This window comes from Hippopotamus amphibius, chromosome 4 (assembly GCF_030028045.1).
Source record: "Hippopotamus amphibius kiboko isolate mHipAmp2 chromosome 4, mHipAmp2.hap2, whole genome shotgun sequence".
In the NCBI taxonomy this organism is placed as follows: Eukaryota; Metazoa; Chordata; class Mammalia; order Artiodactyla; family Hippopotamidae; genus Hippopotamus; species Hippopotamus amphibius.
Window position 1 is genome coordinate 3,047,046 of NC_080189.1, and position 20,294 is coordinate 3,067,339.

General features: G+C 54.9%; 1 protein-coding gene across 1 annotated transcript in view; it reads right to left on the reverse strand.

The window, feature by feature from the left end:
- The window catches only part of DPP6 (dipeptidyl peptidase like 6), a 717,707-nt gene that overhangs the window by 19,976 nt on the left and 677,437 nt on the right, over positions 1-20,294 (reverse strand). The window contains exons 17-18 of the mRNA XM_057731732.1: positions 15,716-15,763; positions 2,934-3,032 (exon numbers count right to left, since the gene is read on the reverse strand). Coding sequence (XP_057587715.1) covers positions 2,934-3,032; positions 15,716-15,763 — 147 coding nt within the window. The remainder of the gene's footprint in view (positions 1-2,933; positions 3,033-15,715; positions 15,764-20,294) is intronic.

The following is a 20,294-nucleotide window of genomic DNA, read 5'->3' on the forward strand; positions in this document are numbered from 1 at the left end:
CTCAGGCCCCGCCCGAGGTCTGCAGAGAGAGACCAGGGTAGAGGGGGTGCGGACAGACCTGTGGAGACTGCTTGCTCGCTCATGCATCCTTCCATCCTTCCCTGCATCCCTCCATCCATCCACTATCAATCTAAAATTGTCTTGTTTTCTTGCCTCTGGTTCTTCCTTATAAAAGGAAAGCATGAAGGCAAATATCCAGTTAATCTGAGGGCTCTCGTGAGCTTGGATATGTCCTGAGTGACTGGACTCCAGGTTTTGCATGGCAGTTTGAACTGGTCATGGATGCTATACACGTGGGCAGCCCAAGCTTTCCTCTGACCCATTTCCTGGGAATACGACGTCTCAGCGACGGGGCTTCTCTGCACAGAACACCCTGAATGGTCAGACGTGCTCTCTTTACAGAAAACAGCTCAGCAGGGAAGGGAGTGGAACTTGAGATGAATAGGTCAGGAGCCCTGCTGTCCAGTGCACATGCCCCAGGGCAGCAGGGGTTCTGCTTCCTGGCTGTGGTTTAGCAGGTTTCAGCCCCGTCTGACTCAGGGTTGCCCATTTCTGTCCCAGTGAAACAGTGCACGGGCCTCTGCGGTGGGTCTCCTGGGTCTCCCTGCTCCTCCTCATCGTGTTAGATCCTCATCTCCTGCAGGTCTCGTGGGCCCATTTTTGGCCTGGGCTTGCATCCTTCCTGCCCCTCATTCTCTGTCCTGTGGTTTCCCCGAGCCCTGATGACGGGCATCTGTGCACAGCCCAGTCCCTCCGTCTCGCTCATTCTGACTGACGGCTCCTCTCCCGCTCAGGACTGGATGTGCTTGAAACCGGCCGCCCGGGGCTGTGCTCCCTGGACGTGCACACCTGCCTGGGTACCACGGCCAAGGGCACCCTGGGGGATCTGCGTGCGTCTCAGGGATGCTGAGAGAAACCCAGACCTGGAGAGGCGGCGGGGTTGGCCCTGGTCTGGGCGTGACCACAGCCTCCAATCATGCTTCTCCTAAGCTCATTTCCTCTCCCGCCTCTGGGCCCTTCCCTCTTCCTTTCCTCCACCAGCCCCTCATCAGAGTGGGCGCACACGGGCTGCTGTCAGAGGAACTCTCCGCACCAGTGGGCCCGGGGGACAGGGCTCGACGCGCAATCCCATCTCCCGCCTTTTCTGTCGCAGGTGAGTATCTGTCCCTACCTGTACCTCTAGCGACACTTAGAAAGGTTCAGGACAGTGTGATTCCGCGTAGCCCACCGACAGAACCAGGATGAAGGCACTGGAGGGTGAGGGCCCCCGTGTCAGCTGGCACCTGGGACAACCCGAGGCTGGAACTCCGCCCGCCTCCCGGCTCACCCACGACTGACAATGCTGACCCTTCCCCCTCCTCTAGACGGCCTCTCCTCTCTCCTCTGTCAACCAAAGTGACTCCAGGAACCCCTTCACGTCCCACCTTCCTGGGAACCTTCACGGGACCCCGTCCGTTCTCATGCTCTCCCCTGAGCTCCTCAGCCATTCCTTTCTGCTCTGAAGGATGCACTTTCACGGGATGCACTGTCTGGGTGGGCCTGATTTTGGTCCATGGGCTGAGCCTCACTTCCTGCTCACAGTCCGGCAAGTGGCTGGGTCTGATCTAACAAGCAGTGCTGAGTGAGGCCCCAGGGCCCGCCGGCCCCGGTGACAAGCTGCTGTCCCACTGAAGGGAGAGGGCAGACGAAGAGCTTCCAGACCAAGTCTGGGGCAGCAGACACAGGCCCGGGATCCTCCCTAGCCCCTCCACCTCAGGCCTGCATTCAGGCACCCCTAGTCAACAGCCAACCTCCGCACTCTTTCCCATTGATCCCTGGCGACCTTCTAAGTTAGCTCAGGAGATGAAGTCTATTCACCGACCTCAGAAAGGTAGGTGGTACCTGAGTGGATGACTCAAAGATGACCTCGAGGTGTGAAACCTAAGTTGCCTGAAACCAGTCAACACACCAAAGGGTGTCATCCTCAAAAGTAGGACAGTGTGGAGGGGACACAGTGCCGGGGGGAGGACGGTGAGATGAGCAGGACAGCGTGGAGGGGACACAGTGCCGGGGGGAGGACGGTGAGATGAGCAGGACAGCGTGGAGGGGACACAGTGCTGGGGGAGGACGGTGAGATGAGCAGGACAGCGTGGAGGGGACACAGTGCCGGGGGGAGGACGGTGAGATGAGCAGGACAGCGTGGAGGGGACACAGTGCTGGGGGAGGACGGTGAGATGAGTTTGGGGCATTTTGCATTTGAGGTTCCTAAAGGTAGATGCCTGGTGGGCCGTGAGGCCGTAGGGGGACCATCGGCAGAGGGGAGGAGGCTACAAGGACTCTGCTTCCCTCCAGGAGATGTGAGTCTGTTCCAGCCAGCGCTCTGGGGCTCTCCGGGCCCAGGGGTGCCTGCCGCAGAGCAAGCACTCGTAAAGGCTCATTGAATGACTGAGCGGACAGGTCAAGAGACAGAAGGACAGAGGCCAAGATAGAGCGCTGGGTGGTTTCGGGCTGCACTGACCACCAACCCCTCGTGCTGCGTTTCTCCAGCTGCAAGGATGCCCCAGCAGCCCACGAGCAACATTCAGAGGTGAGATGATGAAGCAGCACACACGCCAGTGGCCTAGAAGGGGGGTTCCCGGGGGGGGTGCTTCCCAGGACGGCAGCGTGACCAGTGTTCACCCCCCACTGAGGAGAGACTTGCTGTGTGGGACCTTGTCTAATCGTCAGGCTCTGAAGGACAGAAATCACACGCTCCTGTCTTTCTGTCTAGTGAGCATCCTGGCTGGGAGCACAGCCAGCTCCACGTGAGCTTCCCCCGGCCCCAGGTCCCCCTCACTGGTGCGGATGCAATTCTAGCCAGCGCCCCCCCCCCAACCCCCTGCCCTGCAGTCATGGTCGGGCTGTTGCAGAGCAGATGCGGGTTTCCTGTTTAAAGGAGAAAACGTAGCACTTACGGTAATCGTCAATCTCGATTTTCCTGTATTCCACTTTAGGCATCTGCCGGTCGTTTATGGCTTTCTGTACATGTTCATTTGTTTCTAGGTCAAGAATTTCTGAAAGAGAGAAAAAAATGATGCACTCAGATTCAGTAACTGCTTCTTGAAGCCGTGGGTTTTCACGTGCCTCCAGCCACTAACTCCTACATCAGAGGAGGGGATCGCTGCTGCACGGCTGGAACCAGAACCGCAGACCTTGGCGCACGGGCTCGGGTCCAGGGACGAGGGGAGAGCCTGGCTCAGGTCGGGGCTCCGGGCAGACGGCAGGCTCTTCCACTGAATGCGGTGCCCCCGCCCCAGCAACGCACACTCTCCACGGCGTTTCTCACACGCACGTATCGCTTTGGGTGTGTTTGGTCCCAAGACTGCTGGGTTTGGGAAACCAACATCATGCCTGTCAAGACAAGTGGTTTTCCAAATGCAGTGGCCACGAGAATACTCTAGAAAGAGGGTAGAAGCTGGAGCATGACCATTACTACGTTTTCCAGGAAAAGCGGAAGGACTCGGGTTTCTTGCTTAGTCATAGGTGGTCTGGCTTTGGGGGCCTTGGTCTGGACGGTCACTTGTGGCAGTGAAGCCACGTGAGCCACAGTGCAGGGGGACTGGCCTATCTCCCTTGGGGTCAGAGAGGCGGCTCGACCCTGCCCTGCACCGTGGACACACTGGCTCTGTGATCCTTGGGCTGTAACAGCTCACAAAGACCCTGGCTGTGACCCTTGTGCCCCATCACCCCCTTCACGTATCCCCCTGACCTCTCCGACACGGAACAGAACCCAGCCCACTTCTTTCCTCCTCTCTCACCTCAGCCCTACCTGTGGGGACAACTTGTGGTTCATCTGAAAGGATGTTTTATCTTCAAGGGGCTCGGCCTTTGGCTCGACAAGTCACTTAGAAACATTTGTGAACATTTTAGAGAACACCCTAATCTCACAAGCATCCTCCGTGATAAGTGCCATTGAGAACCACAGGCCCTGCACGGGTGTCTGCTCCACATAGGCCAGGTGGGTGGGTCATTGCTCACAAGCAGGACCCCAGCACTGAGGGTCTTATCTGTGGAGCCACCGGGAAGGCCTCTGAGCTGGACCAGGAAACTTCCACAGGGGCAGAGGCAAGGGAAAGTCCCCAGGGCTGGTGACAAGCAAATAAAACAGAAGATGTTTTACACGTTTGCTGAGCACATAGTTGGATATTTAGCTTTGGTGAAAAGGCGTGGGGAGAACTGGTGAAACCAACTCTCAAATAGGTAGAGTTAAAAAAAGAATCTGAAGGTGGACCCCCACTGCACAGCACGCAAGAAACGCTGTCCTTTGTAGAAAGCAGGAAAGGACAGCTGTGTCTGCAAGGGATGTGCGCTGACTTCGACTCCCAGACCTGGACACACACCCAGAGATGGCACACTGGACCTCGCGGTCACATGTGCAAGTTAGGGGGGGATGTCCGACCCTGGCGTGGTGTGTGTGCCCCACTCCTGCCCGCACTCCTAACACAGCAGAGAGACCCCTCAGCCCTTTAACTCAGCGTTCCAGGCACACACAGTCTGTCGAGAGGAGTTGGTTTATGAGACATTAACTATCTATTCTCCATGTTCTATCCACACGTAGGGGGCAGGAAACTTAGAAGGTAGCTCCACAAGATGATGGAGAGAATAGCATTCTTCAAGTTCTTTGCTGCCCCAGGGCCTTTACACTTGCTGTTCTATGTTGCTGGCTCTTTCCCCTCCATCAAGTCAAACGTCACCTCTTCAAAGAGGAGCCCTGACCCTCCATCTCAGTTACTCCTCTCCGGGTGCACTTAACACCAACTCTAAGAGATGTGGTCACCTGCCTGGCTGACCCCGGCTCCCGTCCCACCCAAGGCATCAGTGTTCAGTCCCATCCCAGGGACAAAACGCACTAGTTTCGAGGAACATGAGTACATAGACCTGTTTGTGGAAATCTGATTCACACCCCGGAAATGACGCATGTTCTCAGCAGCCGAGTTTGGGTTTTGACCCAAGTCTTTCTTCCTTTTCCCAGGTGGAAAGGACTGAGAGGTCCTCCTGGGCGTTTAAGAAAGTCTGAAGGCTCTCAGAGGTTCCTGGTGCTCAGACCTCTTTGTGATAAGAGTTGAAGCAGAGGCCTGTTAACCACTGCTTCCCGCACCAAGCAAACCACAGCAAAACCAAAGCACACTTTTATTCAAGTGACTGAAAAGCCGACAGTGCCTGAAGGACTAACGATACACCCAAGTTACTATTTAGTTAGTTCTGGGAATTGAGGAAATTCACTGATACTACCCAAACCCAAGCTTCGCACAGGAGCCGGAGCACAGACCTCACAGGGTCTTCTGGAAGCCTCAGCTCTCCGGACAGCGATCTGGACCTCTCTGTTTCAGAGATAAGTCTGGGGGGAGACAGGTGAGGGACCCGGGTGTGCAAATGTGGGTCAGGCCAGAGAAGTGGAAACTCGTGAGGAGGAGGGAGTCAGGAGGAGCACAGGAAGAACGTCTTCAGGGACAAGAACAAGGATGCGTCCTTTGCTGTCAGGGAAGAAGCACCAAGCTTCCGCGTCTGGGGAATTAGCTGTTATCAGATCTGGACACAGAGCTCTAGCAGGGGCCGACCTGGACGACCAAACGTCACAATGCAGGAGACAGGGACCAGCCTCTCAAGGTTTGTTAAAACCTTCTCTCCACGTGTCTGCACTGGGATGTGATAGTTCTGACACCAGCTGAGCCTGAAGGAGAAGTGTTGTGTTCAGGCTGACGTGCTGCCTTGCAGCCTATGAGCTCAGCTTGCATGGAGGCAACGAGAACACAGACTTGCCACCGAAGCACCGCGTTACCGGTTCCTGGACCTGGGAGCCGCGACTTTGTGCAAGAGCGCACAGGGTTCTCACCGCGCACGGGGTTCTAGCTGCACACGGCCTCCACAGATGGCCTGTGACTAGCTAGTCCCTCTGTACTGAAATCCCACCCTTCACGGAAAGGCACCAAAGCAACAGACCATTAAATTTAGTTAAATATTAGATTTCTCATTTCGTGACTGCCCACACAGCTGGTTTTATCAGCAGAGAGCTGGCTGTCCCACAGGGGGGCCGAGTTAAGCCATTTTATTTGTTCCCATAATTGCATGCAAAGAGGGCAGGAGCTCGGCAGAGGAAATAAGAAGAGATCGGCTTGTTCCCAAAGGGTTCTTCTTTTGACGTCGGGGCTGTGGGGACTGGCGGTCGGAAGCATACAAATGGCCGCTCCTTAATGAACTGTGAGCCCCCTCTAATATTTGGTGGAATTAGCTATTATCAGATCTGGACACGGTGAGCCTGCAGGAACCAGGGCGGCTCGCGAGGGCGGCTCCCCGGCAGGCAGACGCCGCGTGGCGGTGGCTGTTCTGAGACCCCGTTGGCTCAGGCCGTGGGAGGGACCGCCGCGTGGCTGAATCTGGGGATGTGAGTGACCAGAATCACGTCGCAGCTAATAAGCAGTGGAGCTGGAGGAGCGCGGCAGGAGGGCGGGGCCTCCCACGGGACTCAGGCCAGGCCGCGCTGCCCTGGCGCCCGGGTCTGGCTGCCGGCCTGGGTGTGCTGGGCCTCTCGCGGTCCAGGCCTTTCTCTCGGGCGGCTTCCTCTCACGCTCCTGTCCCCGCAGCATCAGGCCCCCGTCCTCCCGGCTCAGTGACCGCGACCGTGCCCCCAGGGCTGCGCACCTCAGACTGCACCCCGGCCCCCCCACCTCACCTGCAGACCCTGTTCTCCAAACCCCAGTTGTGAGAGTCAGTCACACGGTTTGGGTGGTGATTGTCCTTTCTGCTGTGTCTCTCTTCTCTCCAGCCGGATCCTCCGCAGCGTGGAGGCAGGGACCTGAAGGGTGTCGATAGCACGGGCACCAGGCCAGCTGGCGGGCGGGCGTAGTGAGCGGGGCCGTGCGTGGCCCCTGCCCCACCACCTCCATTCCTATCAGGAAGGGGCAGCCGTGGGCACAGAGCTGTGGACCTGCCGGCCCTCCAGCATCCCAGGGGCCCAGGAGGTGCCCCGCGGGGCAGAAGGCGCCTGTGCTTTGCTCACTCTGCACTCCATTAGCCAAACGCCAGCTTGCCCCCAAACCTGCTGTGTTTTGGCCTAGAATGAGCTGTCTGCAAACCCCATCCTCACTCCGTCTCTCCAGAAGGGCTGCGTGTGGACGGGGCCCTGGGGACCCAGAAGACTTTCCAGACACAACTGAGGCCTTGACCGAGCCAGGCACACGCTTGCCGACACCTCTTGGCATCTGCCATTGTCCCTCCCACCTGCTCACCCACATGCTTGACAGAACAGGTGACATCCCCTGGGTGGTCACTAGGGGGAAGATGCGGAGGGTGGGATGGCCCCTAGGCAGAGAGAACCAACAGGCACCAAACTGCCCGTGTCTGGGACAACCTCGAAAAAGAATTTCTATGATTCCAACCGGCTGTGCAAGTTGGTTTTGCTTCTTTGTAAAAATGCGACTGAAGGCAGTAGGAGGGAGAGGCCCTGTCCGGGAGCCTGGTGGAGGAGCCGTACCGGGCGGCCCAGTACCGGGGGTCTGTGAGCAGCTGTCACCACGCCGGGGGCGCTGTCGGTACACAGACCTCGCTGAACCCGCCGCAGGCGCTCTGTCCCGCGGGCTGTGCTGGGTGGAGAGTCGCATGGGGCTCGCGGCCCTCTGCACCCAACCTGTATCCGCAGGCCGAGCTCACACGCCCCTCACACTCACACTGAAGCCAGCCATCATCAGTGCGACTGTGTTGGGTTTCCTACCCCAGCACCGAGCTGTCGGAACACCAGCACCTAATGAGTGTACTCTGGCCCCGACCGTAATTACGTTCTTAAGGAAACAGCTTCTAAATAATTCAGAGTCACATCTGTGACACCCGCAGGCTCTGTTTGTAGATAAGATTTTCTAAAGGGAAAGAAGTCACATGTTCCCAGGGTGGCTCTGGGGTCAGGGGGCAGAGGAAGAGGGAGCACGAATTCTTAAACAGTAATTTCAAATTTCAGAGCAGGGCTGGGATCCAGGGAATGACGGCAGCCTTTGGAGCTGGACCAGACCTTTGGGGGCCCGTCCGCCACCTGCCGAGCCATGTTCCCACGGCTTCTGCTTGCCTGTCACGGTCGCACCACGTGGGCCACCCAGAGCTGGATGTCCAGGCTTTCCACAGGTTGTCCAAAGGCCACCCCCCCAACAGCCTGCTCGCCTGGGGGCCACTGGGCTGCGGGCAGGAGGCTCTGTGTCCCCTCTCCCACCTGCACGTGGGTCAGAACTGCCTTCCTGACTCGCGAGGTAGCTCTGGGCTCTGCTCGCTGGGCTCAAACACCATCAGGGACTCAGCGCCGCATCAGGGGAACCTGGGGCTGTCACTGGAGCGGCGATCAGAGATGCTGCGCTGTGAACACGTCACTCTGGTGACTGCAAAGCCAAGGCCTCGAGCTCTCGGGGCCCGGGTCTGGGACCTTGCACTTGGGTCACGGGAACCAAGGTTCTGGCCCGGCCGTGGCTGCGTGATCTCAGGTAAGCTGCCGTGAGGCTCCACCCAGTACTGGCCGGAAGCCTCAGGCAGGCTGGCCCCTGGTATTCCGTGGTCAGTTAATGATGTTGAGAGTGGCGGATGTTCGGAGTGCAGCTGAAGGGCTACGTCCTGCTGCCCCCAGAACACCCCCACCCCCAGCTTGCACACCGAGGCTGAGCAGGGTTCAGCCCAGAGCAAGGATCCCCGGAGCTGGGAGAGGGGAGGCGCCGTTGCCCCAGCCGGCTTGGAGGCCGGGTGTGTGAGGGGCGGCTCTTCTGCCTGCCCTGGCCCATCTCAGGGTGCGTGTGGGGCAGAGCCGCTGGGCCTGAGTCGCGGCCCCCCCCCCCCCCTCCGCCCCCGCAGGCTGCGCGGGTCTGCGCTCCGAGGGGAGTGCCGGGCTCTGCCCCGGCCGTGGGGCTCAGCGCCTTTCAGCTGGAGGGAATAGTAGCTCCTGCCTCTCGGCCGTGGTGAGGGTGGAAGGAGTTAAAGTACGCAGAGTATCTGCAGCAGCGCCGGCCCAAAACCAGCTCCGTGACGCCAGCTGAGGTTCCTGTCGCCATCCCTTCCACTCCTGAGGCCTCTGGGCCTTCCTCCGGGTCCTGCTTCCCGAAGACATTCACGACGCAGCCTTGGGCGGGACAGGCACGCGGTGTGGCTGTCCACCCTTGCAGGACAGTCCTTGCAGGCAGGGGCAGCCGTGCGGACGGACTGCTCACCACTTGCCTTTGTGATGCTCCTGGAATGTTTCCAGCAGCCGTTTTGGCCCGGAAGAGCACAGCCCGTGTAAAACACACCTGAGGCCTGGAGGCTGCTCGGTGAGCCGTGTGGTCCTGACACGCGAATCTGAGGGCGGCAGAGGCTCCCTGAGGCTTCGATGGCCCCCAGCTCCGTGCCTCAGACAGGCCCGGGGCTGGGGACACTGGCCCCACCCCTCACCCGAGAGGCCCGCCCAGTGTGACGGACAAACCAAACCCAAGGGCACTTTGTTCTGTGTGGGCGCAGCTGGGGATGACAGGGGCCGTGAGGCTCCGCAGCCGACACCAGACGCATCACAAGTTAAACACACAGAAACCGCCCCCGCGGACTCCCCGCCGCCAGCGCCTGGAGGCTGGACTCTGGGTCTGACATGCGATTGGGACCTGCAACCCTCAGCTTCTATTTTCCAGGCGGCCCCAGGCCTTTCCTGTGGTGTCCACATCCGGAACAGAGCCCAGGGAACGGGGGGCCGAGGTGTGGGGTCCAGGGAGGGGTCTCCTGCCCACGTCATCATTTGCGAGTCACACGGTGTCCCCGTCCCCACACCTGTGCCTGGTACCTGATGGGCGCGCCGCTCACAGGTAGATGGAGGGAACTCAGGAAATTAAACGTTTGAAAAATAATCTTTTTAAAAACCTGAGCTCACTTGGAATTTCCTTTGCGACTTCTTGTTGTTTTCCCTTCCTCCCTCCCTCCTTTCCTTCCTCTTTCTCTTTTTAAACTACCTTCTACTTTCTCCTCTTATGGAGATTATTTGCTCTTGAACAGTGAGAATTTCAGAAGAAACGGTCTCAGCTGTCTGTATCCTTGCAGCGTGCACCGCAGTGTTCTCCTCTGGGGAGGGAGGAAGCAGACAGGGGTAACGCGTCTGTCACATGCCACCTGGCTGTGACCACGGGGATGTAAGCCTTGCACGTGGGGTGACAGGTGAGATCAAGGCCTTGGCGTCTGGCATCTACTCCACACATGGGGGTGGTGATTTTACACACACACCCGTGGTGTACTACTGCACACATGGGTTATTCCCAGACGGGGCGGGGGGAGCCAGGAGGGACGCTCCGCTGAGGTCCGACAACCAGGCAGGACCAACGTGCACAATCTTTGCAGAAGAAAACTACAAACCAGGAGTAAGGACAGGACGCACCCCGAGAGCTGTGTGACGCAGAGCTGACACTGCACCTCTCTGGCCTCCAGTCTCCAGGCTTTAAAAGGAAGAGGCTGGATTCGTTGTCTTGCGTTGTTTTCACTCTAAGTCTCTGATTCCCAGAACGAAACAGGTTTCCTTGCTTTTCTACCACGAGCCACAGTGCGTGCAGCATCTCATGGCTCCCGTGTTGCCAACAAATGAACCACCTCTCACCACGTGTTCTGCCCACCATTTCAAAAAAAGGCCACTTGTTACCTGAGGATTAATTTTTTGGGGTCATTTTAACGATAAGCAAAAGTTTTCTCCTCCTGATTAAAAATGTAAAACCTCTTTTTTTGCTGTGCCTTGTTGGGATTGAAATGCTTTTCCTAGGAAGTAACACGCTGGGTTAAGCCTGAGTCCTTAAGTTGGGGTCCACAGGCATAGTATCAGAAGCCTCACTTTTCCCCTTTATATACAGTCTGCTTATTACTCAAGTCTGGGAAACACTCAATTACCAGACACTTGCTAGGGCCTCAAAGGCATCCGAATGCACCTGCCAGGTGTGCTTGGGGGAAAGTCAGGAGCCTCCCTGTCAGGGTCAGGGCAGCTGAAGATCGATTTGGGATGAAGGAGCACTGGAGCACAAGCTTGGGGACACAGCCCCAGGAGAGGGCAGTTCAGAGTCGAACGTAGACGGAGGGCCAGGTTTGGGTGGAACTGGGGGGAGGCAGGGCAGAGGAGGGCCCTGCTGGGCAGGAAGGTAGCGCAGGGTCTCCACGAGCCACCAGCCCCACGTCCCTGCATCCCTGAGTCCCTACGCTTGGGGCTGGGTGCCATAAAGGGCAACAGGAAACCTGCTCTCTGGCATCGGTGGCCAACTTTCCACGGAGACACCTTCGGAAACCAGCTCTGCTTCCCACAGCAGTGTGGGGAAATGAGGACAATTTTGAAAATGACAAAATAACCTAAATCTCAACTCCCTACCAAATTTGAAAGACCCTAACCAATTTTCTGTGAAGCCTTAGATCAAAGCTGGTCTTATCCTTCAGGGTTTCTGGGACCTCATCTCTGGATCTGATAAAGACCCGGAATTCAAACCACTGCTCACACCAGGCACTAATGAATATGTAAGTCTGTGTGGCTTCTCCTAGATGTCTGTGTTTATTATTCTACTTTCTGTCCTTCTGCTTTGTGTCTTTTATGTCCTAAGTGATACTAAACTCTTCCAGTGTAGGGTCAGGTCTCAAGCCGTACACCTCTACAACCAGCCCTTCTCTCCCCACCTCCTCCATGCTACTGGTTCCATGCTGGGCCCCGGGGCTCACAGCCGCAGTCCAAGAACCTCCCTTGGAGGGGTCACCCAGCTTCTGTGAGCCTCCCTGGCATGAGCACACCTGCCTGGAGAGGGCCTTCATGGAACCGTACAGGGAACTATCTGAGAAGCCAGCTCAGAGCAAAGGAATCTACACAAGAGTGGCCCATACTTACCCACTAGGTCACTCCTTTCAGGGACTGGCCTCCTAGATCAGTCTCCTTTTTCCCTCCTGTGATAGTGACTGCTAACTCGTCAAAGTTTCTCCCGCTTTCCAGGCACACAGCTTCTCTTTTTCTAGATGGGCCCATGTACAGGAGTTCTGGCTGGAAAGGACGCACACCACCTCCAGGCCTCAATACAAAGATCCCACAAAACCTTCCCATTTTTGCTCTTCCTGTCCACAGGGACAGAAGCAGACCCCTTGAAGCTGCTGGGGCCACACCCTAGAAGGAGCCTGCAGCCCCGGGTTCCTCCTAGGAGAGCAACCTGCACTTTGTGTGAGCGAAATAGAAACTCTCCTTCTGCTGAGTGCTGGGTGGAATTGCATCCCCACGAAAGATGCTGAAGTCCTCACCATCAGGACCAATGAAGGGGACCTCATTTGGAAACAGGGTCTTTGCAGAGGAAGTCAAGTTAAACTGAGGTCATTAGGGCGGGCCCTGATCCAATATGACTGGTGTCCTCATAAAAAGGGCAGATTTGGACACAGCCATGCACGAAGGGGAAGATGAAGAGCCTGGGGTGACGTTTTCATAAGCCAAGCCATGTCAAAGACGGCCAGCAACTGTGGAAGCCAGAAAGGGAGGACTGGGACAGCTTCTCCGTCGCAGCTTGGCAGGTGCCAACCCTGCCGACACCTTGATCTTGGACTTGCAGCCACCAGAACTGCGACACAGTGAAGTTGTTGTTCAAGCCCCAGTGTGTGCTGCTGTGTGACGGCGGCCCTGGGAAACACACGCGGGGCTGCTGGGATTCTGGTGGTGGTTGTTACAGCAGCTATGATCACTCGGGAGCAAAACTCTGACTTTATCTGAGGTGCGGGGAGCCTGGATAAAAGACACTGCCCAGCATCCTTTGCAGCCAGGCGGGACACGCGGGTAAGCTGTGACTGTGAGATGGAAGCAGAGTGTCGGCAACCCCTGCAGGGACACAGCCCGAGGGGCTCAACTACGGGAATCACCCTGTGCTCCACCCTCCCTCCTGTCTTCCAGCCCAGGGTGCACACACGAGGCCACTTTGCATCACGAAGCGACACGTCTTCCACCCAGCTTGAGCAACTGCTGTCTTGAGTTTTCTGTCACACGCAGCCAAATGTAATCCCAACTGATGTAAGAGATGGTTAAGTTTTAAAAGAAGCCTGCACAAAGGTGTGATGTCCAAACCCACAGGAATGAGTATGCAAGGATGGCATTTCAGGTACCTGCTGGGCGGGGAAAAGTAGGCGCTCCAGAGGGTCTTCTTGGAGCCCCTCAAACGACTGTGTCTGAACCATACGTCAGACTCTGAACAAAAAGCACCCCTATTCTCCTGGGCGGTGGCCGCGATGCCAGCACAGCTGCACTGGTCATGCTGTTTCCAACTTAACTTGGTGGTTTAAGTCAAAAGTCTGAACAATTTTGAACTATACAGAGAACTACAAATGCAGAAACGGGGAAAGTCAGAGTGAAATATCTCCCGAGTTTGCATTAGGCTGCAGGAAAACCAGAGCTCAACTGTAACCATACAAACAGGCTTGTAAAATAAAGGTGGCAAAAAAGAGCTCCACACATCAGCACCGGACACAAGTGCGGCCCAGTGTCCCATCACGCAGCATGCGGCTGAGGTGAAGCACAGCAGTGTCACCTGTAGGCTCTCCGCTACACTTCAGAGAAGAGTGACACGGTGACTGCAGCACCAACCTCACCCCGTGCACAAGACGCTTTTCATTTCTCATTCCCTGGGTCCTCTCTCTTTGCTCCTGGGAATTGGCCACAAAAGGGACAGTTCAACTGCAACAGTCAAATGCTTAAAATACTTACAAACACCTGTTTATGTTGTGAGCTCCACAGCAGAACATGGACGACAACCTACAAGCTTTATCTGTCGACACTGATCGGGCTGATTGGTTACCGCAGGTAACCAACCAAACAGTGAAAATACCTGGTCGTCTGGCTTCCCAAGGGGAATTAGCAAAATAGCTCAGAACTCTCTTTGACAGCACTGCACCCCCCATACGTTACCTTACCCTGTAAACAGAATAAATGAAATGTTGTGTTGATGCTGTTACACGTATCTAAGATACAAATCTGCTTCATTTCACTCCCACGAGCCTGAGGAACATGGTGGTGACTTTCCCCAGCACCGTGGCTGCGGCGCAGGGGAGGGCGGAGGGGACAGGGAGGGGTCATGGGATGTTTCATGCACCTGCCCTCGGGGCCCCTAATGGTGTCTCACATGCAGGCCTGAATGTGGCTAAAAGCAGAATGCATTCTCAAGAGGTAGGCACTGCACTACCCCCTTGGGTTGGACAGAATAATAACAGGACCCTTCAAGGGAGTAAAAGCATTTAAGTGAATGGCTTCTTTTTGGCCACGCTGCACGGCACGCAGGATCTCAGTTCTCGGCCAGGGATCCAACCCGGCCCCCTGCAGTGGAAGCCCAGAGTCCCAACCAGTGGACCCCCAGGGGATTCCCGTGAGTGGCTCTCTTAAGAGTCACATCTAGTTTTTTAATCATGGATTCACAGGAAGTTTCAAAAACAGTGCACTGAGTTCTGTGCTCCCTGCCCTCACGTGCCCCCGACAGTGACCTCGCACATCACTGTAGGGTGGTCACTGGGGTGCAGTCACCGGACTTGTGGCCAGACCCCCACATCTCACACACTGGAGGAGTGGCCGGGGCCAGACACATCGCTTCACCCAGAAAACCCACCCTGCCTCTGGGCCCAGCACCCTCTGACACGCAGGTGTTTTCAGTGGGGTTTGTATCCATTCTGACAATCCTTTTTTGGCTTTTTTCCTTTGCATGTAAATGATTTAATTACTCATTTTTGATTTTATTACTTGTCTCTAATTTTGAATTTCTAATAATTTTTTGATAGTTTTGCAGAATATTATCATTATTTGGGATTTTTTTCTAAACAGTCTCTTTTAAAAAAATCTATTTTATCCACTTTTGAACACTTTAACCATTTCTTAACCAGTGTCTAAATATGCTGCTGGACTTTCAGAACTTTCCCCCCAACCAGCTCTCCTTGGGGCCAGAAACCCTGCTATCGAGACAGGAGCCAGAGTCGCTTCCCGAGGAAATTAGAGAAACTGCCAAAAGGTTTGACTCCCTGCATGAAGGCCGGACACTGAGCAAGGTCCTGCCAGGGAAGGTGGTGCTGGGGTGCTGGCACCATGGACGGAGAGGTGGGCACTGGAGAAATAAAGGCTCAGGATTCCTCGGGGATTAGGGCAGAGTAAGGCCAAGAGAGAGAGTGACCAAGGTCAAGTTCTCTTTGCTTCTCAGCTCTTCCAAGAGTCCGCCTGGGACCACACACATCAATTCCAGTTTCTCGTACACATATACACGTGCACGTCACCCTCAACATATGTGGGGTCATTGAGACTCTCTGGAAAGGTCTGTCCCTGCAGTAGCATGGACATGAAGTCCCCCTGTGCCACGAAGATGCCCCCAGACCCACAGAGACAGATGGGCTCCAAGCGCCCATGAAGGGAGGTTCTCAGAGGGGGAAGGACTCGGGCAGGCCCGGCTCCAGAGCCCAGTGCTGGACATGCACGTCCGTGTTGGCCAGGGCTCTGCCCAGAGTGTCACAGGCAAGGCCGGCACGCCCTGCGGTGGCCTCTAGGCCTCAGCACTGGGGGGGCTGTGGGACTTTCTGGCTGGGAGGCTCAGACCTTCACTTTCGCCACATCTCATCAGTATTGAGACTGTGGGTCCATCCTGAACTGCCAGGACCTGGCCCAGAAACTGTGCCTGGGTTATCTCAGGAAGCTTTTCTGCTGCCTCCCTCCCGAGTCGCAGGAAGAGCTGAGAAAAGACCAGGAGGCACTTACTGTTCTTATCCGTCGTGTTGTGCACGGTCACCGTGGGGACCCCAGGACCTGCATTGGGCAGAGAAACAAAAAGGAGGCCGTGAGTTTGGCTGAGAACAAAGAGAGCTAAACCTTCTATACACCTTGCTCATCGGCGGCTCTGGGTGCCGGCTGCACGCGAGTCACCAGCCACAGACAGCAAGGGCCCGAACCTGGGCACCGCAGGCATGTCTTCCTAACTTTGTGTCTGTGTCAACTCCTATAAACCCAATGAAAAGTGTATGTTTTTAGGTTATTATAACGACATAAAACATCTCTACCCTTATGACCTCATTTTGACTGTGCAGACACAACTCCACAGGGTCTTCACTGAGTTCCGGCCAATCATGACAGCCTCAGTACTAAGTCACCTTTCAAAGCCGCTTTGCTGGCTCCTTCCCGGGGGAAGCTGCCCCTCCACTGGTCTCCTGTGACGCTTGGTGAAAACTGACTAGTGTAACAGGACGATTCTGCAGATGTTCACCTGTGTTCCAGTTGTCCCTGCTGCTGTAGCTCGCGGCTTCCAGCCCCAAGGCTGCCCTGAAGCCACAGCCCTGGGGTGAGGCCGGGGCCAGGCCGGCTGTGGGTCGAGTCTGCAGGTTGACTTTGTTATTCCCTTTTGCAAAAGGAGGGTCCGAAAAGACAAAAAGGGCTTTCTAAATTCTTCTTCAGATATTGTGAAAGTATATTAAGAGGCAGGCGGGGTTTTTTCTAATCTCATCTCCGCCCCTTCTCTGCACTCTGGTTCCGCCAGGCGGGCCTTCCCGCGGGATGTGAAGGACACCAGGCTTGTTCCCACCGGGCCTATTGTCCTCTCTGCCTGAAGCCTCTGTTCCCGGACACTGGCGTGGCTCCTCTTTGTGTTCATTAAGTCTCTGCCACACGCCTCCTCCAACCACCCAACAGAAGAGAACCCCCTCCAGGACCCCCGCCTCCCCCTCCCCACCCCGAGCACCGCCTCCTACCACAACGTCAGGACCCTGTAAGTGTGAATTTTCAGTATATTTGCTCACTGTCCTTCCAAATGCACTAGAATGTAAGCTCTAGAATTTACATGAACCAATTCTGGAAACCTGTCTTATTTACGGCCGTTATGTCCAGCATCTAGAATAGCATTTGGAACACAGTTGGGGCTGGGTTACATATTCATGGAGTGAAGCTGAACGAATGATCACAGACCACACAGGGAGGAGGGAAGGCTGCCCCCTCGGCCCTGCTGGACTTGGGAGAGAGAAGGGAGACAAGAAGCGAAGGCCGCTGGGGGGCAGGTGGGCAGAGGGAGACAGATGTGGCCCCGGGGCTGCCTTTCCTGTGCCTCAGGCTGGGGGGCTCTGGGATGCTGTGAGCTCACAGGGGTGGCCACATCTGAGCTGGAGGATTCGTACTATTTGGGCAGCTTCCCCGGGCTCCTGCCCACTCCCACAGGGCCACGTGACGAGTGGCTGAGTTGAGAGCTGGGAACCTGACGTGGTCCCACCACAGGGAGGCTCAGAGCCGCACGGCAGAAGCTGCAGGGTGGACATCCTCGTCCAGGGACCAGAGAGGATGTGGCACAAGAGCAATGGGGTCCGAGGCACCATGGAAAGGCGAGATGGGCTGGTCCCGCCCGTGAGCACCCGCCGCCCCCGGCCAGGCTGAGCTGAGAGACAGACTCTGGTCACAGCAGCCGTGGACCTCGGAGCCTGTCCACTGACCGGGACGGGGCCCAGACACTCTCCAGTGCACATGCAAAGTCCGGGAGGTCCAGGGCCTCACTTCCCCCACCATGTACCCCTCCCCCATTCACCCACAGAGAGGACTGCCCCAGTAAAATGCAGGTTAGCCAGTTACATCTGAATTTCAGATAAACAACATATATTTTTCAGTATAAATATGTCCCATGCAGTATTGGGACTTACTACGAAAAGTTCATGTGTTGTTTACCTGAAATCAAACGTTACTGGGTGTCCTGTCTTTATCTGCTAAATCTGTCCCCCTCGACCAGGGACGGGAAGGGGCCAGTGGTGATGCGAGACTCTGTACACTTCACCTAAAGGGACAGCACTCACTGAAGGGATCTAAGCACTGGCCGTGGGTTTAAATTATTGAGTCAGACTAAGTTTTCCAGCTCGAAGATTCATTTCCCCGTGGGGCGCTCATGTGGAGGAACAGATCAGTTACTGAGAAGTAAAGAACCCGCATCTCTTTTCTCTGCACACTTCAGGGCGAGTAAATTTGCAAACAGAGCACATTCTCCATTGTTATTAATAATGTAAGCAATGATGATTTATTTAGTGCCTACTATGTAAAAGGCGCTCTGCTAGGCGTTTACATGAATAATTTCTAATCCTCACAGTGGCTCTACAAAGCAGGTGCTTCTAACCATATTTTACAGATGAGAAAACACAGTTTTCAAGAGCGTTATGTCTTTTGCCTCAGCCAAACAACAGGGAAGGTGCTGAGCCTGGGTGAGTCCCTTCTTATGTTTACAAGGCATGAACTTGATACATGTTTCTAAAAAAATTCACACACTACAGAAAGGAATAAAGTGACACGTAAAAGATCCTTCTCACCCCACTTTCCAGAAGTAACCTAAATGTTTCTAAAATGTCCTAAAATGTTTTTCTGCATACAAATGGCCAAATTTACACAGAAGCAATTATTTTAAAGATACAAATAAAAAATATAAAAAACCTTTCATGTAAATATGCAGCTTTATCAAATCTTAAGGTTATACAACATTGTCTTACTTTTTAAATTAATTAATTTATTAGCTGAGTTGGGTCTTCGTTGCTGCGCACGGGCTTTCTCTAGTTGCAGCAAGTGGGGGCTACTCTTCATTGCGGGGTGCAGGCTTCTCATTGTGGTGGCCTCTCTTGTTGTGGAACACGGGCTCTAGGTGCGAGGGCTTCAGTAGTTGTGGCACATGGGCTCAACAGCTGTGGCTCATGGGCTCTAGAGCGCAGGCTCAGTAGTTGTGGCGCAAGGGCTTAGTTGCTTTGCGGCATGTGGGATCCTCCTGGACCAGGGCTTGAACCCCTGACCCTGCACTGACAGGCGGATTCTTAACCACTGCACCACCAGGGAAGTCCCATGTCTTACTTTTTAAAAATAAAACATAATACACAGATTTGAGATCACCTGTGTGCCCTGCCCTGATCTCAGTCTGCTGCCTTCCCAGAGGTAACTGTTATCTTGGAGTTAGTGTTTATTATTTCTCTGCATATTCAAAAGATATTTTACCGCATGGTATGGTTCATAATGACATACATGCCCCCCCCCCCCAGTACAATACAGCACACCTCAGTGTCACCTTTAGTACTGTCTTAATACTCAGCCTGACAACAGCAAGAGAATGACGCCAAATGCCCAAGAGGACGAGTGGGCACAACCACATCAGAGGACGACTGAGCAACAGCTGTCAGACCTGAAGATCCCTGACGCATGACCAGACAGTCGCACCCCGGACCACGTCTCAGAGCGAGCCCTGCACACGGACACAAGCGGGCATGCGTGCGGTAGGCCGTTCTCAGCTACAGCTGTGTCTGAGCAACAACCCCCGAGCTAGCCGTGAGCAGGGGAGCAGCCTGTGCACCCAGTGCAGGATCGCAGAGCACACGGGACGAGTAGACGACACCTGTCGGCATGCGTGACCATGGAAAATACCACGTTGTACACAAACATCAAGGTGCAGACTGGTAAATACTGCAAGACACGATGATCTACATAATCTTCACAAGCTGTAAACCTTCATTTTAACAGATGTACAGTATTCCACTACATGGATAGACCACGTTTCTTTGGTATATCCACTCCCTACTGATGGATATTCAGGCTGTTTCCTTTCGCTTTCTCATTGCCATAAGCACTGCTGCAGACATCCCTCTAACACTCCTCTTCACACACAGGTAAGACTGTGTCGGTTAAGCTAGGTACTAGCTTTGCAATTGCTGTGTTAAAAAGGTTTTATAGTCGGTTTTTACTAAATAAGCTTGTGGTTTCAAACAGAAAACACCCAAATCTCAGTGCTTTAAAACAATGGAAGTTTATTCCTTGCTAATGTTACCTCCTCTTAAATGGGTAGGTGTGGCCATGCTGGTCATCCTCCAGGGCCAGGGCTGGGAGAGAAGCCTTCATCCGGAAACTTCTGTGCTCGTGGCCAAAGGGAACGCGAAGGGAGCTGCAGAAACGCAGCGGCTCCTGAAACACCCTCGACTGCAGTTCACACCCTCTCGGGGGCCTTTGCCAACAGAGCCGGAAAACCTCTCCAGAGGAGGGGCCGCAAGTCACAGGCAATGGGAGGGTGGTCCCAGGAGGGCAGACACGGGGACGAGGGCATCAGCACACTAGGCAGAGACCCTGGACTCCAGTGAACACTGTCCTCTCACCCTCCAACTAATGGTGGATGCAGGTCTATGGTATAACTCAAAAAAATGTGTTTTTTTGTTTTGTTTTGTTTTTATTTTTTTACCACTCTAATGTGCAAGTATTGTATCTTGGTGTTGCTTTAATTTATCTTCTTCAAATCTTGAGTGGAGTTGGACAACTCTCCGTATTTCACATCTGCATTTTGTGTGTGTGA